The following is a 22,710-nucleotide window of genomic DNA, read 5'->3' as shown; positions in this document are numbered from 1 at the left end:
GTGTGAGAGAGCAAAAGCAGTGTCAGTGTGACAGTGTGTGGATCTGGCAGCATGTGTGATGTGTGTTCTGGTTAGTGTTTGCTGGAAAAACATTCATCAATTATTATTATTTTTTTTACAACCTGAACCTCATTTTCATAGCTGCTGCCCCAATTCCTCTCAGCTGTAATTATTTATTCATATTCTTTTTTTTTTTCTTTCTTTTTTTTTTTTTTTTACAAAATTACGAGTTAGCTGCTTTTTAGAAATGGGAACAGTGAGACATCATCAGATTATCTTTAAGCAAAACATTAAATAAAACAAACAACTGAACTCTTGCTAGGTTGCGGGGGACAAAATAAGCAACCAGCTGGTGAACACAGTGGAGCATTTAGCAGCTGAAATGGCCAGAGATGTTTCAGGGAGTTGGTGGCCAAAATGGTGCTAAAAAGTGGGTGAGTATATGCTAACGATGGTCCGTCTATAGGCAACTATTTGCTAAGACACTCGCCACAATTTCTGATGATATGTTGCGTTTACAGATCGCTGCGCTGCCCCCAAGTGGCCTAAAATCAACTACTGCACCTTTAAACAACACTTTAATTTCACTTACTCATAACGTAGCATCTCAGAGAACTCATCTCAGTGTTTGTGAATGAAAGTGTTTTGATTTTACACATTGAAACACTGAATTCAGGCCTTTTCTTTGACACTGCTTTAGCCAAAGCACCCCAACATTTGTACTATTGTCGACAATGATACAAAGCTGCCAGAATTAGCATTAGCCTTTGAGTAACAACATTGGTTATTTTATATTCATTGGTTGTAAGAGTTTTACGATCGTGACATTGTTGATTTAAACATACACTTGAATTAAAGCAAAGTGTAAGTTGGTTCATAGGCACTGCAGGCCTATAAAACCACAGGCTCTGCAATATCAACACATCAAGAGATTATTATTATTAACACGCATGCATGTATTGAAAGACGTCTCGTACATATACACCTGGTTGTTTGGCTCAGCAGGCAACTCACCAGTGAAAAATACAGCTCCTCAGTCAGTCAGCATTAAAGTGACTTTGAGGAGGAAAATGATTTCAACGTCTGTGCTAACACATCAGATGTGATTCTGAAAAAGCCTGGTTATTTTCCCCTGAAGAGTGTAAACAACAATAGATTAAGATCCAAGTTCTATCTTATTTAAACTATGTTAAGTCTAAATCAGTTCTAGTGGCCATGTGAGGCTGTAATGCTCAAAGTAAATCTATAGGATGCTTTCCTGTAATTTTGGCAACCTCGTCATCGCGCAATCAAATTGGTATCACATGGTAACCATGTTTCATCAGCATCAAGAGTCTTGGTAGTTGCCAGTTTGCAGGAAAAAAAATGTCTGGCTGGAATTGTTCAATATGCTTGCAGCATGCTGTGCTACACTAACAGTAGCTAGCTTGCGGGAATTAAACATGTAGTGGCTGAATGTTTTTTGTAACACCTTTCAGTTACTTCCATTCACTTTGACTCAATTCATTGATTGTGGCTGAAAGCTTAAGCTAACGTGAACCAAGAATGTCATGAACAGACATATGATTTTCAGAAATCATACATGCTTGATGCAGCCTGGTATACGCTTCTTGTAATACTGTGGTGTGCTCATGTCTTGGCTAACAAACAGCAGCATTTTAATGGAGGAATTAAATCATCCTTTTCAATATGTGTATATTTGCTCATTGTTGCTCACTGCCCAAAATTTTTAGTGCCACTGTGGTAGGGGTTGACATTTTTAGACTTATATTTTTAGACTTATACTTTTCTGTGGCTCTAGATGTGTATCGAACACTCAAGTTTGGTTTCTGAATCTGGACCTGATCTGAGTGTAAGAGTACCCAGGAGTGATGGAGAAAAGAACAGAAAAGAAAAGAAAAGAAAAGAAAAGAAAAGAAAAGAAAAGAAAAGAAAAGAAAAGAATGCGTCAGCACTTCAATGATCATATGTGCTAGAGAAATGTTTGTAAGTGAACTCAAAACGTGTCTTAAGCACATTTACCATATCTGTACTTCAGCACAGTGAAGCAGGTAACGCAAGCAGGTAAATGAGGAAAAAAACCATTACAGGGAATTCTCTGGAGGACCAAGTCAAGTGTATTTCCAGCCTGCACACACACACAAGTGAGTGCACATGCGTGCACACACACACACACACACACACACACTCGTAAATCCCTCTATCCCAGCAGGGGGGCATTGCTCTGAAGCTGTGTAGATCATGTAGATTCCCTGCTCCCCACAGCTGTAACAACATATGGAGCTGCATTTGCCAGCCAACATGGAGCATGTCATTAAACAGCATTATTAAAATCTAGTACATCAGCGGGGTGTCAATGAGAGGCTCCGCTAGCTCCGGCTGATTGCTTCATTAATTTTTTTTTTTTTTGTCAACAATTGGTTACATGGGAAGTGCACGCTGTCAGTTTTTGGCGGTTTTGTGTCAGAGGTTAGATGATGAATACGGTTTATTCATCTCAAAATTGACTAATTAGGTTTCGAGGTGTGGGAGGTCTACATGCGTGTGTTTGGGTACTCTAATGTGGCACAATCGGGGCAGCAGGCGGAACAGCAGGTAGTCACATCAAAGGCATTTGTGTCACACTAATGCAAACATGCTGAACCTACACGACGCTCTAATGGTTTGAGAGACTCCTTCGGCACCGGAAAGTTGCAGCAAATAAAGATGAACTGTGTGTGAGCTGTGTAGTTACATTATTCCAAATGTTTTTCAGCAATGTCCAGAGCGAAAGGGAGGAAGGAAGTCAGAGAAGGAGATTAAACATAATGTGAATAAATCTTTAAAACATTATCTCTTCATATATCTGTGCCTGTTTCAGACTCTCACACACAGACTTTCATTGGCAAAGGTGGTTTAGTGGTATGTTCACCACCAGCAGCGACTTTGATTGTGGTATTGAGTTCATTAACGTTAGTTGCAGCAGTGAGCACCAATTGTCTCATTGTATGATCGTACGTTTGAGTTCAGGTCAGCCTCTTAGTGAACTCAGTACTTAGTGACTCTTGTGTCTGTAAGGATACGTTCATGCAGGAAAGTACACCTCCCATCCAGCTCCAGTCAACGATTTTCACAACAGTACGTAATACCTGTCAATCGAGGTCACCTCAGCGGATCGCTGCTGCAGTCAGGTTGATAAACGGGAGTGAAGATAAATCCACTTTTTTAATCCCAAAAGTTTTAGTGCAATCCCTGAGCTCTCCTTCCGTTGGTAAACAGCTGCATATCAGAGTGAGACGTGTCGCGCTGCGTCCGTTCCCCATGTAGCCTGTTTCAGTCATCTGTCTACAACCAGGATCTTCCCCCAAAACTAACATTGTAACTTACCTAAATTTAGCTAGTAAGACCAACACAACTGAATATAAATTAAAAATAACACTCCAGATTTAGCCGCAGGAGTCTTTATGAGCAGATTTGAGACTTGTTTAAAGAGGAGCTGATTTGTGGTTGGGACGAAGGACACTCTCTATCGAGCGATGACACCTGACAGTCGAAGTGTGTGCTGCTGAAAGATGTCTGTCGTAATGATCAAACTGGAGTACGACACGAAGAGATGATGAGAACCAAGTTCCAAGAAATAAAGCTGACAAAACGATTTAACCACAGCACTCTTGAAATAACATTAAGGGTAACACACTGTAAGTAGAAGGGTTACAAAAAGGACGAGGACAGAAGACTGACGATGTGGCAAAGGCTCTGGATGGGGAGAGGAGGTGGTTGTAACACAGATGACAGAGCAGATCTGCCACTGACATTAAGGTTGTTGGTTCGATCCCCTACTCCTGCCCAGAATTTAGTGCGATGACTTGACTTTAGTATCATTTTATGCAGGACTACTGCATTACCTGTCTTTGGATAAAAAAAAAAGGATGCTGACTCGTTGATCCTTTAAACTTCAGCTCCCTCTCCCCGCACAAAAGATTTATACGTTGCACAAATTACATTAGGATAGAGTGAATCTGCCTCCCTGCATGTGTTGAGTGGGAAGTAATCTACATTGAAATGTCTCGCGGAGTCATTTGGCTCGGTGTCCACAGCCATTCAGTGGGTGGAAGACAGTCCCCCTAGATCGACGTGATAGATGGAAGCCATTACAGGTCCGTCAATTACGGCAGCACTGTGGAGACGGAAATAGCAACACAATGAAGAAGGTGTAAAGAACGTGTGCATCAAGTGAGACAAAAATCGTTCTCACAGTCAATTTAATTGGAAACAACTGTTGCGCTAATTGTCCTGCAATCTGTCTCGGTGCTGCCGGCGCAGGGACATTTTGACAAGCGAGACCCTGACGGACATAGAACAAGGTGACGAAGACCTCATTACACCTACAAAGGGTCTGTATGAGCAATACAAGTGGACTACTAGTACACTGAATCTGTGTGCACTCAGGAAATATAAAAGTAGTTCAGAACGCCTTCAGGATAAAAGCAAATGTGTGCAATGATCAGCTTGAATATTTGGGTACTTTAAAGATAAACCACATTATTTCCTGACTGTACACTCAGGTTGTTTCACTGATGACTCAAAATCTAGACATCTGGTGACTAAAAATTCTTTATCCATATAAGAATAGTATTAAACGTGCCCAACCTTTAAAAGAAGTAGAGTAACAAATAGCTTAAAAGTAGTTAAAGTTAGTTTTATGTATGTACAGCACGTTGAAGTGATCGCAGAAAAAGAAAAGGATGAAAAAAATTGGCCTTGACAGAAGTCATACTGTTGCTGTCTTTAAGATTCTTGTACGGCACGTCCGAAACAACATCTAAAGTCAGTACAGTACAGCATCCACTGTGTGTATTAGCTACGTCATTTTTGGTCCTGTGTTGTTCACTACTAAAATGTAGTCCTTCTAGAAAACCGACCTTTTCTCTCCCTTATGTTTCCTCTTCAGACTTCATGATCCCTCGTCGCCCTCCGCTGTCAGAACAGTTACATTTGCTGTCCTTTGTGGCGCGAGAGGAGACAAGAGGTGCCAGCGTTTTATTCACTCGCGTCTATGCAGTTTGACAACATCATGAGGCCTGAACCTTGACCTCCGTCACTCTGACAAGAAACTCCTATGGCTCTCATGGTGCCCAGGAGACAAAATGAGAATCCTTGACAGTTATGAGGGCTGGGGGGGGGGGGGGTCAAGATGCTTGACAGAATAAGAGCGTACCTGGGGAGCAGGAGCAGCATTTGAACAGACCGCTGCTGTTGGATCTAATAATATCTGTATTCATTCTTAAGAAAAAGGTTTGAACTGAGCTGAGAGGGGAGGGCTATAAAACCCCAGTTGCAACAGGATAGACTTTGTGTGACCTGGGTGTAATTTAATCCAATTAAACAGTCGAAACCACCATCACTTGTTTAACTTGACTGGGTGTTTCTAACGCCTTTCTTTGGGCGGCTGTGCTGGCGGTGGCTCAGGTGGTAGAGCGGTCTGAGGTGAACCAGTTAAAATAAGGAATTCCTGCAGCACTCAAACAAAAAAAGCGATGGAAAACTTTTCCAACAAAACACACAGATCCATTAGTACAAAATGTTGACTGCATTGTGATCGTGACAGTAAAAAGTTCAACAGAAGATGCGACTCCAGACTAAAATGCAACATCAAAACTGCTAATTCACACCGAGCACTCCAACTTCCCAGGACGAGACGTCAGCTGTGAGAGTTGTATGTGTGAATGAGCCTTTATTCCTGCAGGAGCAGCTGGTCGGCCCGCCCACTCCCCCTCCGCTCGGCCCCACCTGCGTGAGTCCACACCGCTGCTGATGGTGATTTCACCGACACGGGATCTGTTGGCTCCAGGCTTGAAGCGCCACATCCAGCGGCTGCACTGCGCTGTGTTGGCGAGCAGTTTAGCGCCTCTCTTCCTGCGGGCACATCTCCTGCATCCTCTGCCGGGGTTTGTTCGGGCAGCTGTGTGGCTGGGGGGAAAAAAAGGGGGGGGAGAGGAAGACGGGAGGGATGCGCGCATGGTCCTTGAACGCCACACAGAAGTTGATTAGAAGAGGACCCTCCTGTTGATCCAGCTCCTTCTTCCTTTCTTCCTTTCTACCAAGCACATTTTAAGGGAGTATCACAGGTGCGCACCTCTCAACTCTATATGGCAAAGTTCCTGGCTGAACTACTGGGATGCACACTTCCAGACAAGGGCGCTCCGCCTTTGTTCGAGGTAAGGACGCTTTCAAAGCGCACTTAAAAAGACAATGCAGCGTCAGAGTTATGATCTGGTACCTTAGGGAGAGTTTGTATGCACGGAGCTGCCTGTTCGCCACATGAATTCTCTATGGCAACAGGAGGCTGAGGCTTTGTTCATCAAGATGATTGACAGTTGCCATGCTGTAAAGCACTTCATCAACACTGATCCCTGCGGCTTCAGCTTTAAAAAAAAAAAAAAAAAGTAAAATGGGATCTGCTCCGTGCACGCTCACCGTTTCATACGGTGACAAGATGCTTATCCAGCGCGCTGCAGGCTGCGGATTAATGCGCATTATTATTTGCGTCTTTACGCGCACGGAAAATCACTACAATATTCCTAAAGTATCAGCTTATGGTTTATCTCTGGTGCTCATAATGAGTTTGTAATGACCTTGTCTTACTTTGTGGTGCGGTTTTTGAAATCTCCTCTCCTGTCGCTGTGCTGCAGAGCAACCTGCCAAAAACACGCTGAAGCATGATTATAGACACTGCGCTGGTTTTTACGCTGTAAGTCGAGCTGCATGTGGTGCCAGTCTGTGGCATTTCCTAAGAAGTGGCTGAAACTCAAATGCTGCTCCTATTTGGGTCAGTGTGCCACACACTGTGCCACACAGGCTGGCACACACACACACACACACACTGAACCTGTTGCCTGAGGATGCTTCACATATTTTCGGCTCCACATGGATTGATGGACAAATCTGCTGTGAAGTAACTGGGTTTTTACTAGAAAATGTTTTTTTAAGTCAAACTTTATGTCCCATTTCATCTGGTTCTCTGCAGGACTGTGGTTGTGTCATGAAGTCACACAGAGAGCAGGCGCTGAAAGGGCTCCTTACTCAAAGGAGCCATTTGGAGACGGTGGCCAGATTTAAAAAAAAAAAAAATATATACATTTCAAGAGAGTGTGAAAACACAACGGTGCCAATGTCAAAGATGTCTATGCACTGTGCTGGAGTATACACTGACGCATAGCATAGTTGTGCTGTTTCTCCCCCAGCACTTTTGGCCTCACCAAGTCAAACCGCGCCGCGCTGATTTGTTTTCTGTCACCAAGTTTATTGCACCGAGTTGAGCAGAGCCGTGCCCTCGATGGACCTGTTATGGAGTAGGGAGGAGCTGGATGTCTGGTGACTGCGATCGGCCAGTGTATAAAACTGTGTAGACCCATTTTTAAATTGCTATCAGCAGTCTTGTGAATTTAGGAAAATCATCACAGAGTGCGTTTGACTTTTTATAAGTTGCCCCCAAAACAGAAGTGTCCTTTAACCCCATCAGCATCAGGTCTCAAATCTGTGGCATAGATTGATGTTCATCACTTTTCATTCATTCATTCACTTATGTTTTGCCCCTGACCCTTAGTGTCTGTGCATGTGTGTCAGCCTCTCCCTGGGTGACGAGGTGGTGTTTGACAGAAACATCATTGTGGCAGATTTTACAGCCCCTTCCTTAAAACCTTATTCTAAGAAACGTGGATTCTTCCCTCCAGGGCGTCTGAATTTTGTTAAAAATTCTTTCTCCTCTTCATTTCTCTGTCCATTTCTTCCTCGCTGAGGAGGACGAGGCGTGACAGTGCAGCAGACTACAGGCAGCACAGGGCCAGAAACGGGTTGTTATAAAAGTGTGAAGAATTGGGTGAAATACAGCAGAATTGTGACCCGGGGAGGAAACTGGGAGAGGGCAATGAAAAACAGGAGTCTGGCGGGAAAATTTGTTGGAGGTTAAGGCACCTAAAATGGTCTTTTTTCATATTATTTGATGCATTCCGTGGTCAACACCTCTCTGTCAAGAAAGATATTCATGTCATTTATTCATCATTACAGTCACAGGTTGTTGTTACCAAAGAATGAGGTAACATGGACGAATGGGGATAAAGAGACACAGGAAAAAAACAGATTAGGTGTGTTGCGTGTTGTTGTGTAATAATGTAATATTTATGTCTCTGAGTCCATTGAAGAAAAATGTCCCAAAAAGGAACCGTGATTCATCTTTGCGTCTGTGATTTCTGTCTTGGTTTAAAACTGGGACCTGACATGCATTGCATAACATCAGCTAAGCTATTAATGAAAAACTGTTTTGGATTTTATTCTCATCACACACACACACACACACACGCGCACACACACACGCGCACACACACACACACACACCCACGCACACACACGCACACACACACACACACACACACACACCAGCCATAATCCAGTGCCACCACATGATTGTTAATCCATCAGGCATCATCTCAATCTGCCTAACACACACTGTGTGTGAGTCACGTATTAAATCATCTCAGAAATGTGTCAGAGAGGATCATCGTAGTAACCTCTGGGAAAATGAAATGATGACCTGCCCAGTTCGGCTTTACTGAGGACGAAGATTAGATTTGTTACGTAAAGCCTGATCTCCAATTCCACCTGAAAACTTGAATCTATTGAATAGATGCACCTCCGACTGCAGGCAGCAGGCAGCACTGGTTTTCTCCAGGTAGAGACGAGTAGCAGTGACAGATCTGAGGATGTGTGGCCAGATGAATTTGAGGGGTCATTTATTGAGATTGTCAAAGCACAAAAAACTGTTTCTAGACAATTATGTGTATTTTTCACATCTGCTTTCTCCTTTTAGTTCTTTTTACATTAATATTGCTGTATTTTTGTGCCGCTCATCAATGTCAGGCGTTGCCTTTTGGCCTGTTGTGAAACTTCATCTTCAAATAAAACTCTTAACTTGAGCTTTAAATGCCACCTTACCAAGACGAACAGTGTCACTGCTAAAGCACCAGCTCCAGGCTGATGGCACAAGAAGACACAGAGGCTGAGTCACAAGCAGTTTTACTAAGAGTTAACATAAACTGGTTAAAACAAACGATAATGGTGTGAGAAGTCAAACCTACACAGCAGCGGTGAGGAGAATCCAGTGGCTCCCAACATGGCTTCAGACTGATAGAAAAAAAGTTTAACCTTGCTTTACTTTTGCCCCGGCCAACCGCAGTGTTACCTGGAAACACAAGATAAAATAAATAAGAACAGCTTACTTTTCGTGGCACTATTTCAGTCTGCAAAAACAGTTTTATAATGTCACCTGTGGCTCTGACAGGATTTAACAGATTCTGAGAAAGAAATCCTGAAGACGTCACCACTGCAGCTCAACCACACTCCCCATTTGCTTTTTTTTTTTTTTTAAGAAGAAAACGTGACAAACCCTCAACTTGGAGACTGAAAGATGTTGGCCAATTTCCACAATAACGTGATTCATAGCGTTGGGGTATCTCTTCCTCTGCTGCTTTAATTTTGAACGTTCTTTATCTTCTTTGCCTTTTGCGAAGACCAGAGAAGACTAAATCACAGAGGTATTTTTTTTAACCACAAGTAGATCTGAGGAGGAGAATGCCGCTATTTTTCTAAGTGAAACATTAGATTTCAGAAAGATCAAGTAAGGTCCGAGATGTGTAATTCTGAAAGGAGGTTTTAGAAAATCGTGCCCTTCATTTTCATGTCGTTTTAAGGGTTATAATGAATCGGTCATGTGCATCATGTGAACATGAGACAAGGCAGAGGGCAGATGGTGCGGATGTGAGGTTCAAGTTCTCAAGGGATAGTGGCAGTGTGTTTATACAGGTCCAGGATGCCGCTCTGTCAGTGTTTCATGTAACATTCACTGTCTTTATCTTAAAGGAAGCTTTAACTTTATTGCATTTATAATAGTGAATCTTCATTTATTGACAACATAGGGTTGACTTTCATTGTGGTGAATAGAAAATCAAGTTGCAGCTGATAAACACATGTTGTTTAATAAAGCTCACTGTGCTGCAGCTGAGTTTGATAGCTATCCATCAGCAAATGTGCGCCACTGAGGTCACGTTTCTTAGGCGTTTTAAGGGGAAAATTAAATGGCGACAAAGTTCATTTGCGTTTTCCTTTTCAGCTTTACCATTTGTAAATCACAACTGTCGCACTGTCACTGTTGACAGATTTCCATGAAAACACTCCTGTCGTGTAAAATGAAAGCTTGCGTTTCTTCAAACCCGGCCTTCTTTGACTCGCTGTTATAAACGTTTCCCTGCGTCTCTTTGTCTTTCGCTCACTTTCCTCCGTGCGCTTTGCCACGTTTCTCCCTTCATGTTCCTTCTCTCTCAGCTTGCAGACTCGTCATTCACTCACGTACTGTCTGTTGCCGCTGCCAGGCCTCCCCTCTCTCTCCTCCCTCTCTCCCCTCTTTATTCTCTGCAGCCTTTAAGCGAAGCTTTATTCAAGACGAGGGAGCTTGTTTTTCAAGCGGTATGCGGTTTTCAAAGGGCAAAGAAAAAAGATTAACATCACTGTACTCTCAAGGCCTGGTCTGCGCGTTTGAAAAGATGCCTATGCAAGTTTCAGAGAAATCCACAGCAGTGGTTTTGGTATGTTCAGTGTGTTGCCATGGAAAACTCAAGCGTGTACAGTCTTTCAGGTCCATATTCACTGAGACACTGAGAAACCACAAAAGTAACTTTCGTAAATACCTGCTTTTGTTCTACGTACGGACACGCTCATACCGAAGCAGGCTTGGGGAGTGATGGAGTACATGTAACAGGAATACCTATTTATGCCACGAAAAAAAAAGCTAGCTGTATTCCAGTAAGACAGTCAGTAAGAAAGGGGATTACTATCAGGATTAAAATTTTGAAATGAAGAATGATATGTTAGTCTCACATAGCATCCCTCTGGTCTCCAGTGAACCCAGATACACAAGTGTGTATTCTTATAGATGAAATGTTTGTCAGTAAGATTACATAAAAGTTATGTTATTGATTTTTTTTTTATGTTCTGATTGGCATTTAGACAATCCAGAAGTAATGGAGAATAATTAAGTTACTTTAATATGGTGATACTTTGCTTACATTACTGTCTACATTTTCAACAGGTTGATAGTCACTAACAGAGGACTAAAACAGCCTCCCCATAATCATAAGTGGACTCAGGATGTTTGAGGGGCAGGGGTGAAAAAAATAAAAACACATTCCACTTTTCCAACACATCAGACATCACTAAACTGTGAAATATAATCATCAGGGATGATGTGTTGCATAACTGTCTGCTCTGGGTCCAGAGAGGTTTTGTGTGTGTGTGTGTGTGTGTGTGTGTGTGTGTGTGTGTGTGTGTGTGTGTGTGTGTGTGTGTGTGTGTGTGTGTGTTAATGTATTCAGAAGACAAGGACGCACGGTGCAACAGGGCATCATGTGCCCTGTAATTAAATTCTAATGCTTCATCTGTTGAGATTAATTTTGTTTATGATGTTTATGCCAATAAATATGCTTTTGTAATTATTTGTGACAAATCAAGGCTGCAGCAGCATGTTGCTGAATATGAATCAAGTGGTTATGTGTAGAAAAATAAGGGGGACAGTTGTTAGAATATCAATTGGACATGAGAGGAACCAACCTTTCCACCACAGACCAAAATCACCACCACTTAGTTGTCAGTTGTTTTCTGTTCCTCTTTCTCTATAACACATAATCATCCACAACATACAGATACAGATGAACAATATGATTTTTTATGTTAATGCAGCATTTTCCTCAATGTTTCTTTTGAATACAATGGAGGAATATTAGTTGATGGCCATTGCGGGTGGTGTTATTCAATGGGACAGATTTAAAAAAGTATGAAATGCTAAAATGGGCCACCAAAAAACTTAATCCATCCATCATCTGTGATTTAGCTACAGCCGCCCCACCAAAAAAACTTGGCTTCCCCAATTAACATCTATGTGTGGGAAACACAGCAATTCCTACTGATCACAAACCAACATAAAAATGTGTGCGCGTGTGTTTACACAGTATGTATTTTCATGAGATGTAACCCTTGGTACAATGACTCTGTATGTGTGTGTGTGTGTCTGCACAAGCCTTCAGACATGAGTGTCAGCCGCCCTTTGTGTATCTGAGCAAAAAGCAAGCCAAAATATGTGAAGTTTGCAGGCGTTCATGCGTTTGTTTGTACCATGTTTACAAGTCATTTTTTGTGACTGTGTGAGAGCGGGGAGGGAGAAGCAGAGAAAAGGAAAGTATCTGGCAAGCAGAAAATAAAGCCAGAGAATAGGGAGAGCCAAGGTAGTCTTAAAAATAAAAATTTTAAAGGCTCCTATCACTATGACAACCATTGAAATCGCTGAATGAGGCAGAGAAACGACACAGCTTCCACTCAGATAAGGTAGATGACTTTCGGTTTATGTTTCCTCATCAGTCGAGTGGATTTGAATTCAAATCGCTTAAGATGCAAAACGTAAGAATTTAAGTTTACATCATTCAATTATCAGCCAAAATTGTCAGCATAATATGAAGAAATAACAGAGGCAGCTTTTGTACTGGTTTGCCAAGATAATTACTAAAGTTGGCATGCTTATCAGCCAGCCCTGGCCCGCCCTGTCGCATAATACAACTCCGACATCCCAGTCCAGACTGGTGGCTGCACGGCTAACTGAGCTATCGAACGGCATCTACTCGGCAGCAGCAGTTACTCTGGTGATATGTTGCCCCTCGTTTGTATGGAATATGAATTTTACAAGTCTTCAATAACTATTGACTTTGTAACAATGGAAGGCAGCGTATTACCATCAGTTCTTTAGACATTGGTGACATGTAAAAGAGTTTATCGTTCAAGCACATTTACATCACTTTAAGGGCAGTCTAGTTTGTTTTATTGTCAGGTGTTGTAGAGTAAAAAAAGTTGAGCTCTGGTGTAAATCATCAACAAAGATGGACACTACAGTATGAGGTGAGGCACAGATCGTGTTTTACTGCCGGTCTCCTGTGCTTTGGAGAGGGATATCATCCCAGGAAGTCGATCCATCTCCCTGACAGCCCCATCTGTATGAGGTTTATGCTTGTATAAAGAGCAAATATAGAAGAATAGGAACAGACAAGTGTGTAATAGTTGTCAGTCTTTCATGTGGCAGAAGACAGGAAGTCATTTTATTAACAGTGTTTTATTTACTAAATTTGACTTCAGTTTTTGTACAGAGCAAATACCTTAAATAATGAGCTTTAGAATTGCTGGAAGGTGGATTCTGTTCCTGTTGGACAGAGCCAGATGAGCTTTTGGCACCTTTTTTCAAGTCTTTGTACTAGACTAAGTGAATTGCAAGGGTGAGAGGAGACTACGTCTTCATTCATCTAAGTAAAAAAGCATTTTCCAAAATATTCAAGGTACCTTTTTAAAATAGAATTTGCAGACTATATTTGGAAAACTTGTATAGTCATTATGTGTTGCAAAGCACAGTGCTTTCTCTGAAGTGGACTGGCTGTAGCTACTTTTGGAGGGGAGCTGCTACATGCAGTTTGTTTTGTAAGTGTGATCAAGAAGGAGTCTAGACAGATTTGTTTCATTCAGTGTGTGTGTGTGTGTGTGTGTGTGTGTGTGTGTGTGTGTGTGTGTGTGTGTGTGTGTGTGTGTGTGTGTGTGTGTGAAATGTCTCCTGGTCTACAATTTATTTTATAGCTGCAGCTGTCTCACCTGTCAAGAAATGTGTCAAAAGAAGAGAGGTTTCTGTGGGGTTGTGATCAGGAGATCTGAGTGAGTAAGACAATCCAAAAGCACAGCAGGATCTGCCATGTAATGACACTACTGTATATGCTGGCATCCGTGTGTATATGGCAGAGCGACACACACAAACACACGCACACACACAAATGCACAGTTTTGTATTCAGTGTGTACGGCTTCGAAATGTCCTGGAAAATCACAAAGATTGTGTCTGTCCTCACAGGCTGTTGATGTGTCCATGAGCAAAACAGTTGGACTACACGCATCCAACCATGTAGCAAGGTGTGTGTGTGTGTGTGTGTGTGTGTGTGTGTGTGTGTGTGTGTGTGTGTGTGGTTTCCCTGTACGTGAGTCTGTTTAATCAGGACCAAAGCGTCTTCTCTGAGCCAGTTGCAGAAGACAGTTATTCAGCAGAAGGTCCCTTTTATACTGAGCTGTCAGTCAAACCAAACTGCTAATCAGGGAGGTTTTTTTCCTCCCTGGCAGAGGGATGACTGTGTTGATGAAGACTGTTATCAGAGCCTCCTCTCCCTTCATGGCAAACAGCTGTGCTTCCTCTAAATGTGCCAAACACAAGGGTGACCAGCTTTCCCATTATCCACAGCTATTTGTGGTCAATTATCAACCACCACAGCTGAATGGCGAAGCCCATCCGGAAGTCCCTGAAGATACAGTTTCACTAATAGCTGCTGTATACCAGCTCTAAGAAAAGTGAACAGAAATCAATAACACCCCCAACTTTCCCAGGAGATGTAACTCTTCTCCAAAAGCGAGGATTTCAAAGACTTCTTTTAATGGGCCTTGGAAGCAATTTTTGAAAATTACTGTAGCCAGGGGATATTAAAAAAGTACATTTTTGGGCAACGATTGCCTCGGTTGACAGGCTGCCAGACTGGCAAACCTCAGTTTCAGATAAGATACACCATCTTACCAAGATTTGGATTTTCTGGCTGGAAAAACTGGCAGTGTAGCAAGTGGTGAACATCCTCTCAGACACAGAGAGGTAAAAAAAACAAACATTTTCTTATACCAATATTTTTTTATTTTATCTGGATATATTTCATAAGCGAGTATTTGTAACCAGATATCTTTTAAGCGTATTTGTGCCCATCTCTGATTGTCCTTTAACACATTTTTAATTAGTAAAGTAAGAGTTTGCTGGTGCTTGTTGTTAGAATGAATAAAAATAACCTTTCCCGGATGCACTCTACATATTTCTGTCAATATACAGCATACCTTAACTTGGCCTCCTACCTGTGGTTACCCACTGATAAATTAACCACAAGGGGGCGGTGTTCTACATATAACCAAGTGCAGCTCACTTTTAAACTGATGCCAATATGTGGCCCAGAGTGAGAGTGAGGAGGGGAGGGACATCGATTTCTCCACTGACTCATAAAAACTACCACTGCACCTCCTTATTATTGACTGTCCTCAAATCAAGCACAACCCTTGATATGAGGAGAAACGGTTAATTATTGTTCCACTGATGGTAAAAATAGGACCTTAGTTCAAGGCTGATGCCATGTAACTTTTAGATGGGATCAGAATGCTTAAATGAAGTCATATGAACACAAACATAATCTTTACTGCAAAAAAACCTGTTAGCAACACTTCCATTGATGTTTTTTATCATCTTATGTGATGATTTAGGATGAATTGAGAATATGATAGCCTCAATCTGTAGAAGATCCTGCAGCTATGTTGAACCTGTTGTTACCTTACAGGTTCGCTTTTGACACGGTTTTGTTGAAGGTGCAAAAAAAAAATCCACCACTGCATTTTCTGCTAAAAACACATACTTTAAACAATAACTGCGAGTGTCAGAAATCGAAATCTTTGTCAACTTGCCTGGTAGAACATGCAAAAAACCACATGTTATCATATCAGCGTGAACATGACAGGGGAGTGGATAAGGAAAGGAGGAAAGGAAGGGAAGGGCAGAGTGAAGGAGCCACACTGGGGGTTAGTCATTGCAGGGCTCTGCAGGGAACAGAGCGATGAGGAGTTTCACACGGCAGTTTTGGGCGTCACCAGCTGTCAGTCATTGTATAAGCAGTATGTTACTGCGGCTGGTCATGCATGCTCGACAGCATGTATGTGTCATTTATTTTGACCCTCCAGCGAAGAAAGGTCAAATAAACTTCATTCTGCAAACAGGGATCAGGGACTCTAAAGTATATGTGTGTTCTTATGCTACTATCCTTGTGAGGATTTGGGGTTTTTAGACCTCAAGAGTGAGGACTTCACAGAGTGCCGACAATTGTCAGGTCATTTCTTCTTCAAATGGTTGAGATTTGGTTTAGGAGTACAGGTTAGATTTTCATGAGTTCGGCATCCTAGCGTGTTTCGACACGCACCACATGGCTGAAATGTCCCCAAGCTGATTCCAGTCAGGGGTGTTTGTTAAAGTCATAATCCTGTTTCCCCAAGTTTATTTTGTTACCTTAAGAGTCTTTTGTTTATACAGAGGCTTCAAGTCCACAAAGTTGCACCACTATGTTCCCACAGTAGCCCAGAATAGACTAACCAAATGTGGCTCCAGAGACCCTTTTACAGTTTGGTTGGTTGGTAATCTGCAACCACGCCGCTAGATGCTACCAAGTCAGCCACCTTAGGAGAAGCAGTAATACTGATCATCAGAAGCAACACACACTAACTCCAATCAGCTGCCAAAAATAATCAAATGTTTTAAGATAAGTTTAATATCTCTATTAATAATCTCTAACCAGCATGACACAGTCGTCCTCTTCTATACCCACAAGCAGGACATCATAAAGACATGCACCGAAAACTTCAACTCGTCCTCTATTCAAAATGCAGAACAAATTCTAGTCTGCAAGATCCACACTGATAATTCCACCAAAATCAAAGACGAAAATGTGCGTCAATTACATGATTGCATCCACCCACGAGGCAGTTTTCACCTCATTAGCTTAAGCATCTGTCAGCGGGCACTTTCTATGCTTTAATAAAATTCCTAATTGCCTCTTCTTGAACTTACTCTAAAAGACCTAACTTCAACTCATTGGTGTGAGTTTACAAGAAATCAATAAATCAACTTACAGTAACTTGACAGCAGCTTTGAGAATCTCTTCCATAGCTGGTGGAGACTGGTGGACCTTGCTTTGAAGTTTTTAATCATTTCTGTAGCTCAAGTTCAAAGGAGAGAAGTAAAAGTTTGCGGAATGAAAAAGCCAGTCAGATGACGTGCTATATGCTCAAAACTCTCTGTGAGGATGGCAGGAGCGTCTCCCTGGCCCCGTTGTTCAATAGTTACTCTGTAAACATTAGGCGGTGTGATGGAGTGAGACAGATTTCATTCAGGGGGAATCTCGGCTAGATTTCTCTTCCAGTACAACATGCATTTTAACTCTGTGCAAATATGCTTTTGGCTGCAGTTTGATTCAAGGAGACTCATTCACATGAATAGCAATGAGATGCTCTGGATGCGCTCTGCATTCAGGAGGAGAACACCCCCCCTCCATTCGTATGCACACAACAGTGTCTCATACAGTACACGCCGAGGCTCATCGGTAGTCACACACACACACACACACACACACACACACACACGCTTACTTACACAACCATTTGCTTGATAAAACTATTGCATACATACACACGCATACATTTTTGCATTTGCAACAACGAGGAAGGGGCCTCTGTGCATGTTAATAGCAGCTCGAGTCTCGAGTGTTTTCACACAGTGACTGTTGTGTAGGGTGAAGTTCAGGGGTGGAGGGGAGGGTTGTGCAAAACCACAAAAACTCACATGTTCTCGTGACTCGACACACATTCTGAAACCAGCTTAAACAGATGATAACACTCATACCTGTGGACATGCAGGAGTTACAGGCTGCAGTCTGATGGTTATTCGCGCTAACAAGCATTGGCCGAACGGTACAACCCTGTCCAAATGCGCCTTTCTTGTCAGCTGCCGAGGGTCTCAGTTACTGGACAGCTCTGCAAGGGAAATCACAGAGGAAGCAGAGGCCTGAAGTACGAAGCCAGGTCAACGTTCCCAGGATATTTTTATTTTTTTTTCTCTTATCTGGCTTCACCAACCCTAACAATCCCGATCACGCTAAGCAGTCACACGGAGCTGGTTTTCACCCCTAGCCATGAGTATGTTCACATGGTTAGGGTTAGGGCGCAGGACCCAAGGCCTGGCACCAGTCCACGACCCCGGGGTTGGGAACTCCTTATCTATGGTGCCCTTCCAGTGAGCAAACCCTGGAGAAGAACTCTCTCTTCATGATAAATATATCAGCACTTTTTGTATGCTGCTCTGCCCCCCTCTCTCTGGCGTACATGTGCTGCCCTTTTTATGCCCCCAAAACATCCCAAGCCCGCCACTGGTTACAGCTGCCAAAATGCAGGAAGGACAGCTGATAAAAAAATTCCCGACTGTGTGATTGCGTAAAATTATGTTTTCCATTAAACGATAGTGTTGCTTAAGTCTATTGTTATGATGTTTACGTTTACATTTAGGGCATTTAGCAGATGCTTATGTCCAAAGTGACTTACAGTAAGTACATTTGTCACAAGAGAGAAAACCACAACATAACACCCTCGATGGGGTAATATGACCCCTGCTGCAACCCCCGTGGTGTCAAATGGACTTGGGAACGGAAAAAAAAAAATAGACGTAAATACACTTTTATTGGTCTTGTTTCATTCCTTTTCCTAGTGAACTGTACGACCTCAACAGTGGCTGTTCCGTATCACTTCACACGCACTAAAACACTCATCTACATTGTTTGTTTGTGTCAATAAACCCATGTGACTGAGTCCCATCAGCGCTGACGTAAATGCTGTTAGTGAACACTGTTAGCCAACACTGTTAAGAGGTCAGCAAGTTGAAACTGACCCCCCCACCACACGCAGGGCTGCCGTGACCTCGTTGACGCCTCATACCTTATTAATGCAGTGATGCACTGAGGTCTCATGTGACCTTTATGCGCACACCCTCGCTCTCTCACACACACACATCTCATCATCTGACCTTCCGCAGCGGTCGAGCACTTTTCCTGATGAGCCTGTGTGACCCATTGAACTGGCTCACCTGCAGGGGTGAGGGGGGCTCAGCACGGAAGGGTCGCCGGAGTCGTTGAGGTTAGAATGGTTGATTCGAAATGACAGACATAGACTTCGACTGCTGCAGGATCCCAGACAAGCTGCTGAAGTGGATTAAATGTGTTGGTTCGCTGTTAGTTTAGAAAATACTGTTTATATTTTCCTCTATCACATGCATCTTATTATCAGATTCCTCAATGTGTTGCTGTGTAGGATGTATCTAAACTATAAGATGCTTATCCTATGCCGATCCTGTTATACCGGCCACACAAAGTTCAAAGTTCAAGGTTAAACTCATTAAAATGGCATGATGTAGTTTGAGAATAAATTCAAATTCTGCATTTTAATGAGGTAATAATACAAACATATACATATTCATCTTATATTAAAATGAATCCCTAATCAACCACTCACCGCTCACTAAGTGATAGAGGATCTGGTTAAAAGGAAACTGTTACCTTGAATGAACATTTCCTCACAAACGTCTTCTTGTTCTGATCCCCTGAGAGAAAACAAAGTGAGAATACAACAGATAAAGAACAGTATGTTGTGTTTTCACCTCTGTCAATTGGTTGTTTGTTGTCTGTGACCAATATAGGAAAACTCGGACACGTTCACGCTCCCAAGAGAAAGAATCCAATTGATTTCGGTGATGCTGTGACCTTCCCTCCACTTTTCACTTTGGTAATGAGTGTTTCTCCTGACCCGACTGCTGCAGAGACCATAAAATTGGCGCACACGTTGACACCCCCGACGGGAGGAAAATGCAGCAGTTACCTCGCTGCATTCAGACCAAACTGTGTCCATCCAAACACCGACTACCCTGTTCTCTCATCCATCCACTGGTGGAGTTGAACATTTCATCTAACCTGGAAGATTATTAAGCCCTGATTATCTTCAGTCTTTTGAGCTGATCTGACATCACTGGCACAACTCCAACCTAGAGGACTGTAGGTGACATTTCCATTTTTGATTTTACACAAAACCCGATGAAAAAGGGACACAGGAAGAATCAAGGATTTGATTAAACAAAACTACGTGTCCAAGAGAAACATGTCAGTATAAGCTAATGTGAAGATACGAGTCAGCAGCTACACCTGTCTGGTCAGACATTTGACTTAAAATTTGATATGTAAGATGTTTACATTAGAGACCATTGTGTATTTTAAGAGTAGGCGTGCTTACATTGTCACCAACAATGTTCAAACCTGAAAAAATTATTAATTTACTCAAAGTTTTATTTAGTTGCACGTCCCGGTAGTTTCCAGTCAGTATTTAAGCAATTTGTTTGACTTGTAAATAACTACTTTAAATATCACCTAAAGACAAAATAAAGGTACGATGAAAAGGTCTGGGGAGGCATGATTCTTAGTTGTTCAGGTGATGATGATTTGGTGTGACCTGGCTGAGATTTAAAACTGGATATTTTTTACACTAACTGCTATTTATGGTTTAGGAGTAATCAAGCGTAATAATAATAATATTATAAAAAAAAACTTCCACCCTCTTGTATTTGTCTCTCAGTAACATCTTCAGTTCTTTCTTTTTCTGTGTCTGTGCACCCAGCGATCAGACTTTATAGCCTATTTTCCCTCCCATTTGACGCAAATCTTCCGAGCCTGACTGCCGCCAACAGATGACAAAAATCCGAGTGATGGATGAGATGCCTGAAACTAGAACGTCAGAGCAAAAACGTCCTGCTGTGCTTGTGATCAGACAGGAAAGACGCGAGGTGATTCTCTCTCCATCTCGTCCTACGGTTCTCATTTTCCTCACCCTACCGTCTCCGCGACTTGTCTCTCTGCTCCAATCAAAGATACATTCAGTCATGGCCACCGTGACTCCCTCCACTTTGCCATGTAATATTCCTCTAAAGGTCACGGCAATTGTCTGCAGGAGTAAAACTAAAAGAAAAAAGTGTCACTTTTCTTTTGTTTCAACCATGGAACTGTCTGATCCTTGCTGTCTGACACTGAAACTCTCTCTCTCTCTCTGTCTCTCTCTGTCTCTGTCTCTCTCTATCTAACTATATATCTATATATAAATACAGTATATAAATACTTCATTTTTCAGTGAGTTTCAATGTGGATTTCTTTCTGTCTGAGTGAGAGACTGATTTGCTTGTTGACATAAGATGTTAGCAGAATAAAGGCTTCACTTCAGGCAGTGTCATAAGTGAGGGATGATGTGTTTTTCCTTTAGATTTCAAAGAATTAACAAGATCATGACAGTGAGTAGGTTAAACAGTAAAGTTTGTGATGAGACAGTCAGCGATTTTTGCATTCCTAGAAACCAAGTTAAGATATTTTTTGTTCGCTACTGGCTTCATATCATGGGCCAAATTGTCTATGTGGCTGTGGGAGGATTGGTTTCAGAGGTCCATTTGTTTCAATTGTTTCCCACCAGTTCTCGTCCTTTTTGCTCCCACCTCCGTACATTACATCACCACTCAGACAAGTTGTTAAAACACATTTTTTGCTCCATCTAAGACGTTTTCAGCTTGAGCAGACACATCTCTGCCTCAGTTTGTGCTGCCTAGCGTGAATCTGCCTGTGCTTTGTTAATTTGTGGGTAGCTGTATGCATGCAAGTGAGCTTGAAGAATCGGGGAGTCTGTGTTTAATGTTAAAAAAGATGCAGACTGGAAATTAATTGTTATGTACTACCCAATGTGTACAGATGTGTGGCTGCAAGAATAAGAATATATAGAAGCACTTTGAACGAGTATCTCTGACGGATGCACAATACTGACTACCTCCTCTTCAGCTGCTGGGGGCATCGCGTCAGTTTTCGGAAGGTCTGAGCATTTCAGATTATGTGAGTAAAGTTGGAACAGCCACATGCAAACAAGACGTACCGGTCCCAATTATTAATATTGCAGCATTATGTGTATTCAAATGCACGTTTCCAAATGTAAACCCCTGTCATTAATAAGACATTGGGTGAGACTGGGTTGGTCTAAACTGTAGACAGTGTTTGTGTTTTATTTAGATCCACATAAACACTTTCTGTCTCAGCAGACTTCTCATTTCCACATATTTTTGTTTTGTGTCTGCGGTAACGGAGCTATGCCCCCAGTGTTCAATGCATGAAATATATTTCTTAACAGATAGACCGGTTTATTCTTGAAAACTCCAGGAACATGCTTCAGCATTTTATGTAAGAAACCAGTCTTGAGAAAAATCCCCCGAGAAAAGATGCTTGGCTTTGTGTATCAAAGGTAAATAGATTTTTTTTCCAAAGTTCTCGTCAGTCAACTCGGGGATAAATAAATCACTTCCGTCCAGCCATCGACATGTCAGCTGAAAACCATTCGCGTGCAGCAGAAATGTGTGCAGCATATGACCACCTGCTCAACTGTCACCTTTACTCCCTTACCCATACACCCTGCCTCACCCCAATCTCACACCTACTCTCCCTCATAACCCCCCCAAAAATCTCCAGATGGTGCAGCTTGTAAAATAAAAGCGTGCTTCCTCCTGAAGGTTTACTGCTGCTTCCTGCTTTCTTTCTTTCTGGATCAAATAATACCTTTGTTGGGCTAAAAGGTGTGTGTGTGTGTGTGTGTGTGTGCGTGTGTGTGTGTGTGTGTGTGTGTGTGTGTGTGTGTGTGTGTGTGTGTGTGTGTGTGTGTGTGGGTGAGAAATCATCTTTTTATCAAATCATCCAAAGGTTTGAGGGCATGTTTTTGTGTGTAATTCAGTGTGTGTGTTAAAGAAAAGGCAAGACTCTCTACATCAAACAATGTCTTTGCTGCACTGGAAGATATGCTGTGTGTGTGTGTATGTGCGTGTGTGCGCGCGCGTGTGCATGCGTGTGTCTATGTGAGTTTGTGTATTTGTGTGCTGTTTGTGCGTGCACAGTTGTGTGTGTGTGCTGCATGTAAAATCTTA

General features: G+C 42.2%; 1 protein-coding gene across 1 annotated transcript in view; it reads left to right on the top strand.

Annotated features, from left to right (window-relative positions):
• Positions 1–5,743: 5,743 nt before the first annotated feature.
• rasgef1ba (RasGEF domain family, member 1Ba) overlaps positions 5,744–22,710 on the top strand; it is a 109,271-nt gene continuing 92,304 nt past the window's right edge. The window contains exon 1 of the mRNA XM_037097049.1: positions 5,744–6,197. Coding sequence (XP_036952944.1) covers positions 6,129–6,197 — 69 coding nt within the window. The 5' untranslated portion in view covers positions 5,744–6,128. The remainder of the gene's footprint in view (positions 6,198–22,710) is intronic.

The sequence above is a fragment of the Acanthopagrus latus genome, chromosome 5 (assembly GCF_904848185.1).
Source record: "Acanthopagrus latus isolate v.2019 chromosome 5, fAcaLat1.1, whole genome shotgun sequence".
In the NCBI taxonomy this organism is placed as follows: Eukaryota; Metazoa; Chordata; class Actinopteri; order Spariformes; family Sparidae; genus Acanthopagrus; species Acanthopagrus latus.
This window is presented reverse-complemented; position numbering and strand designations above follow the sequence as displayed.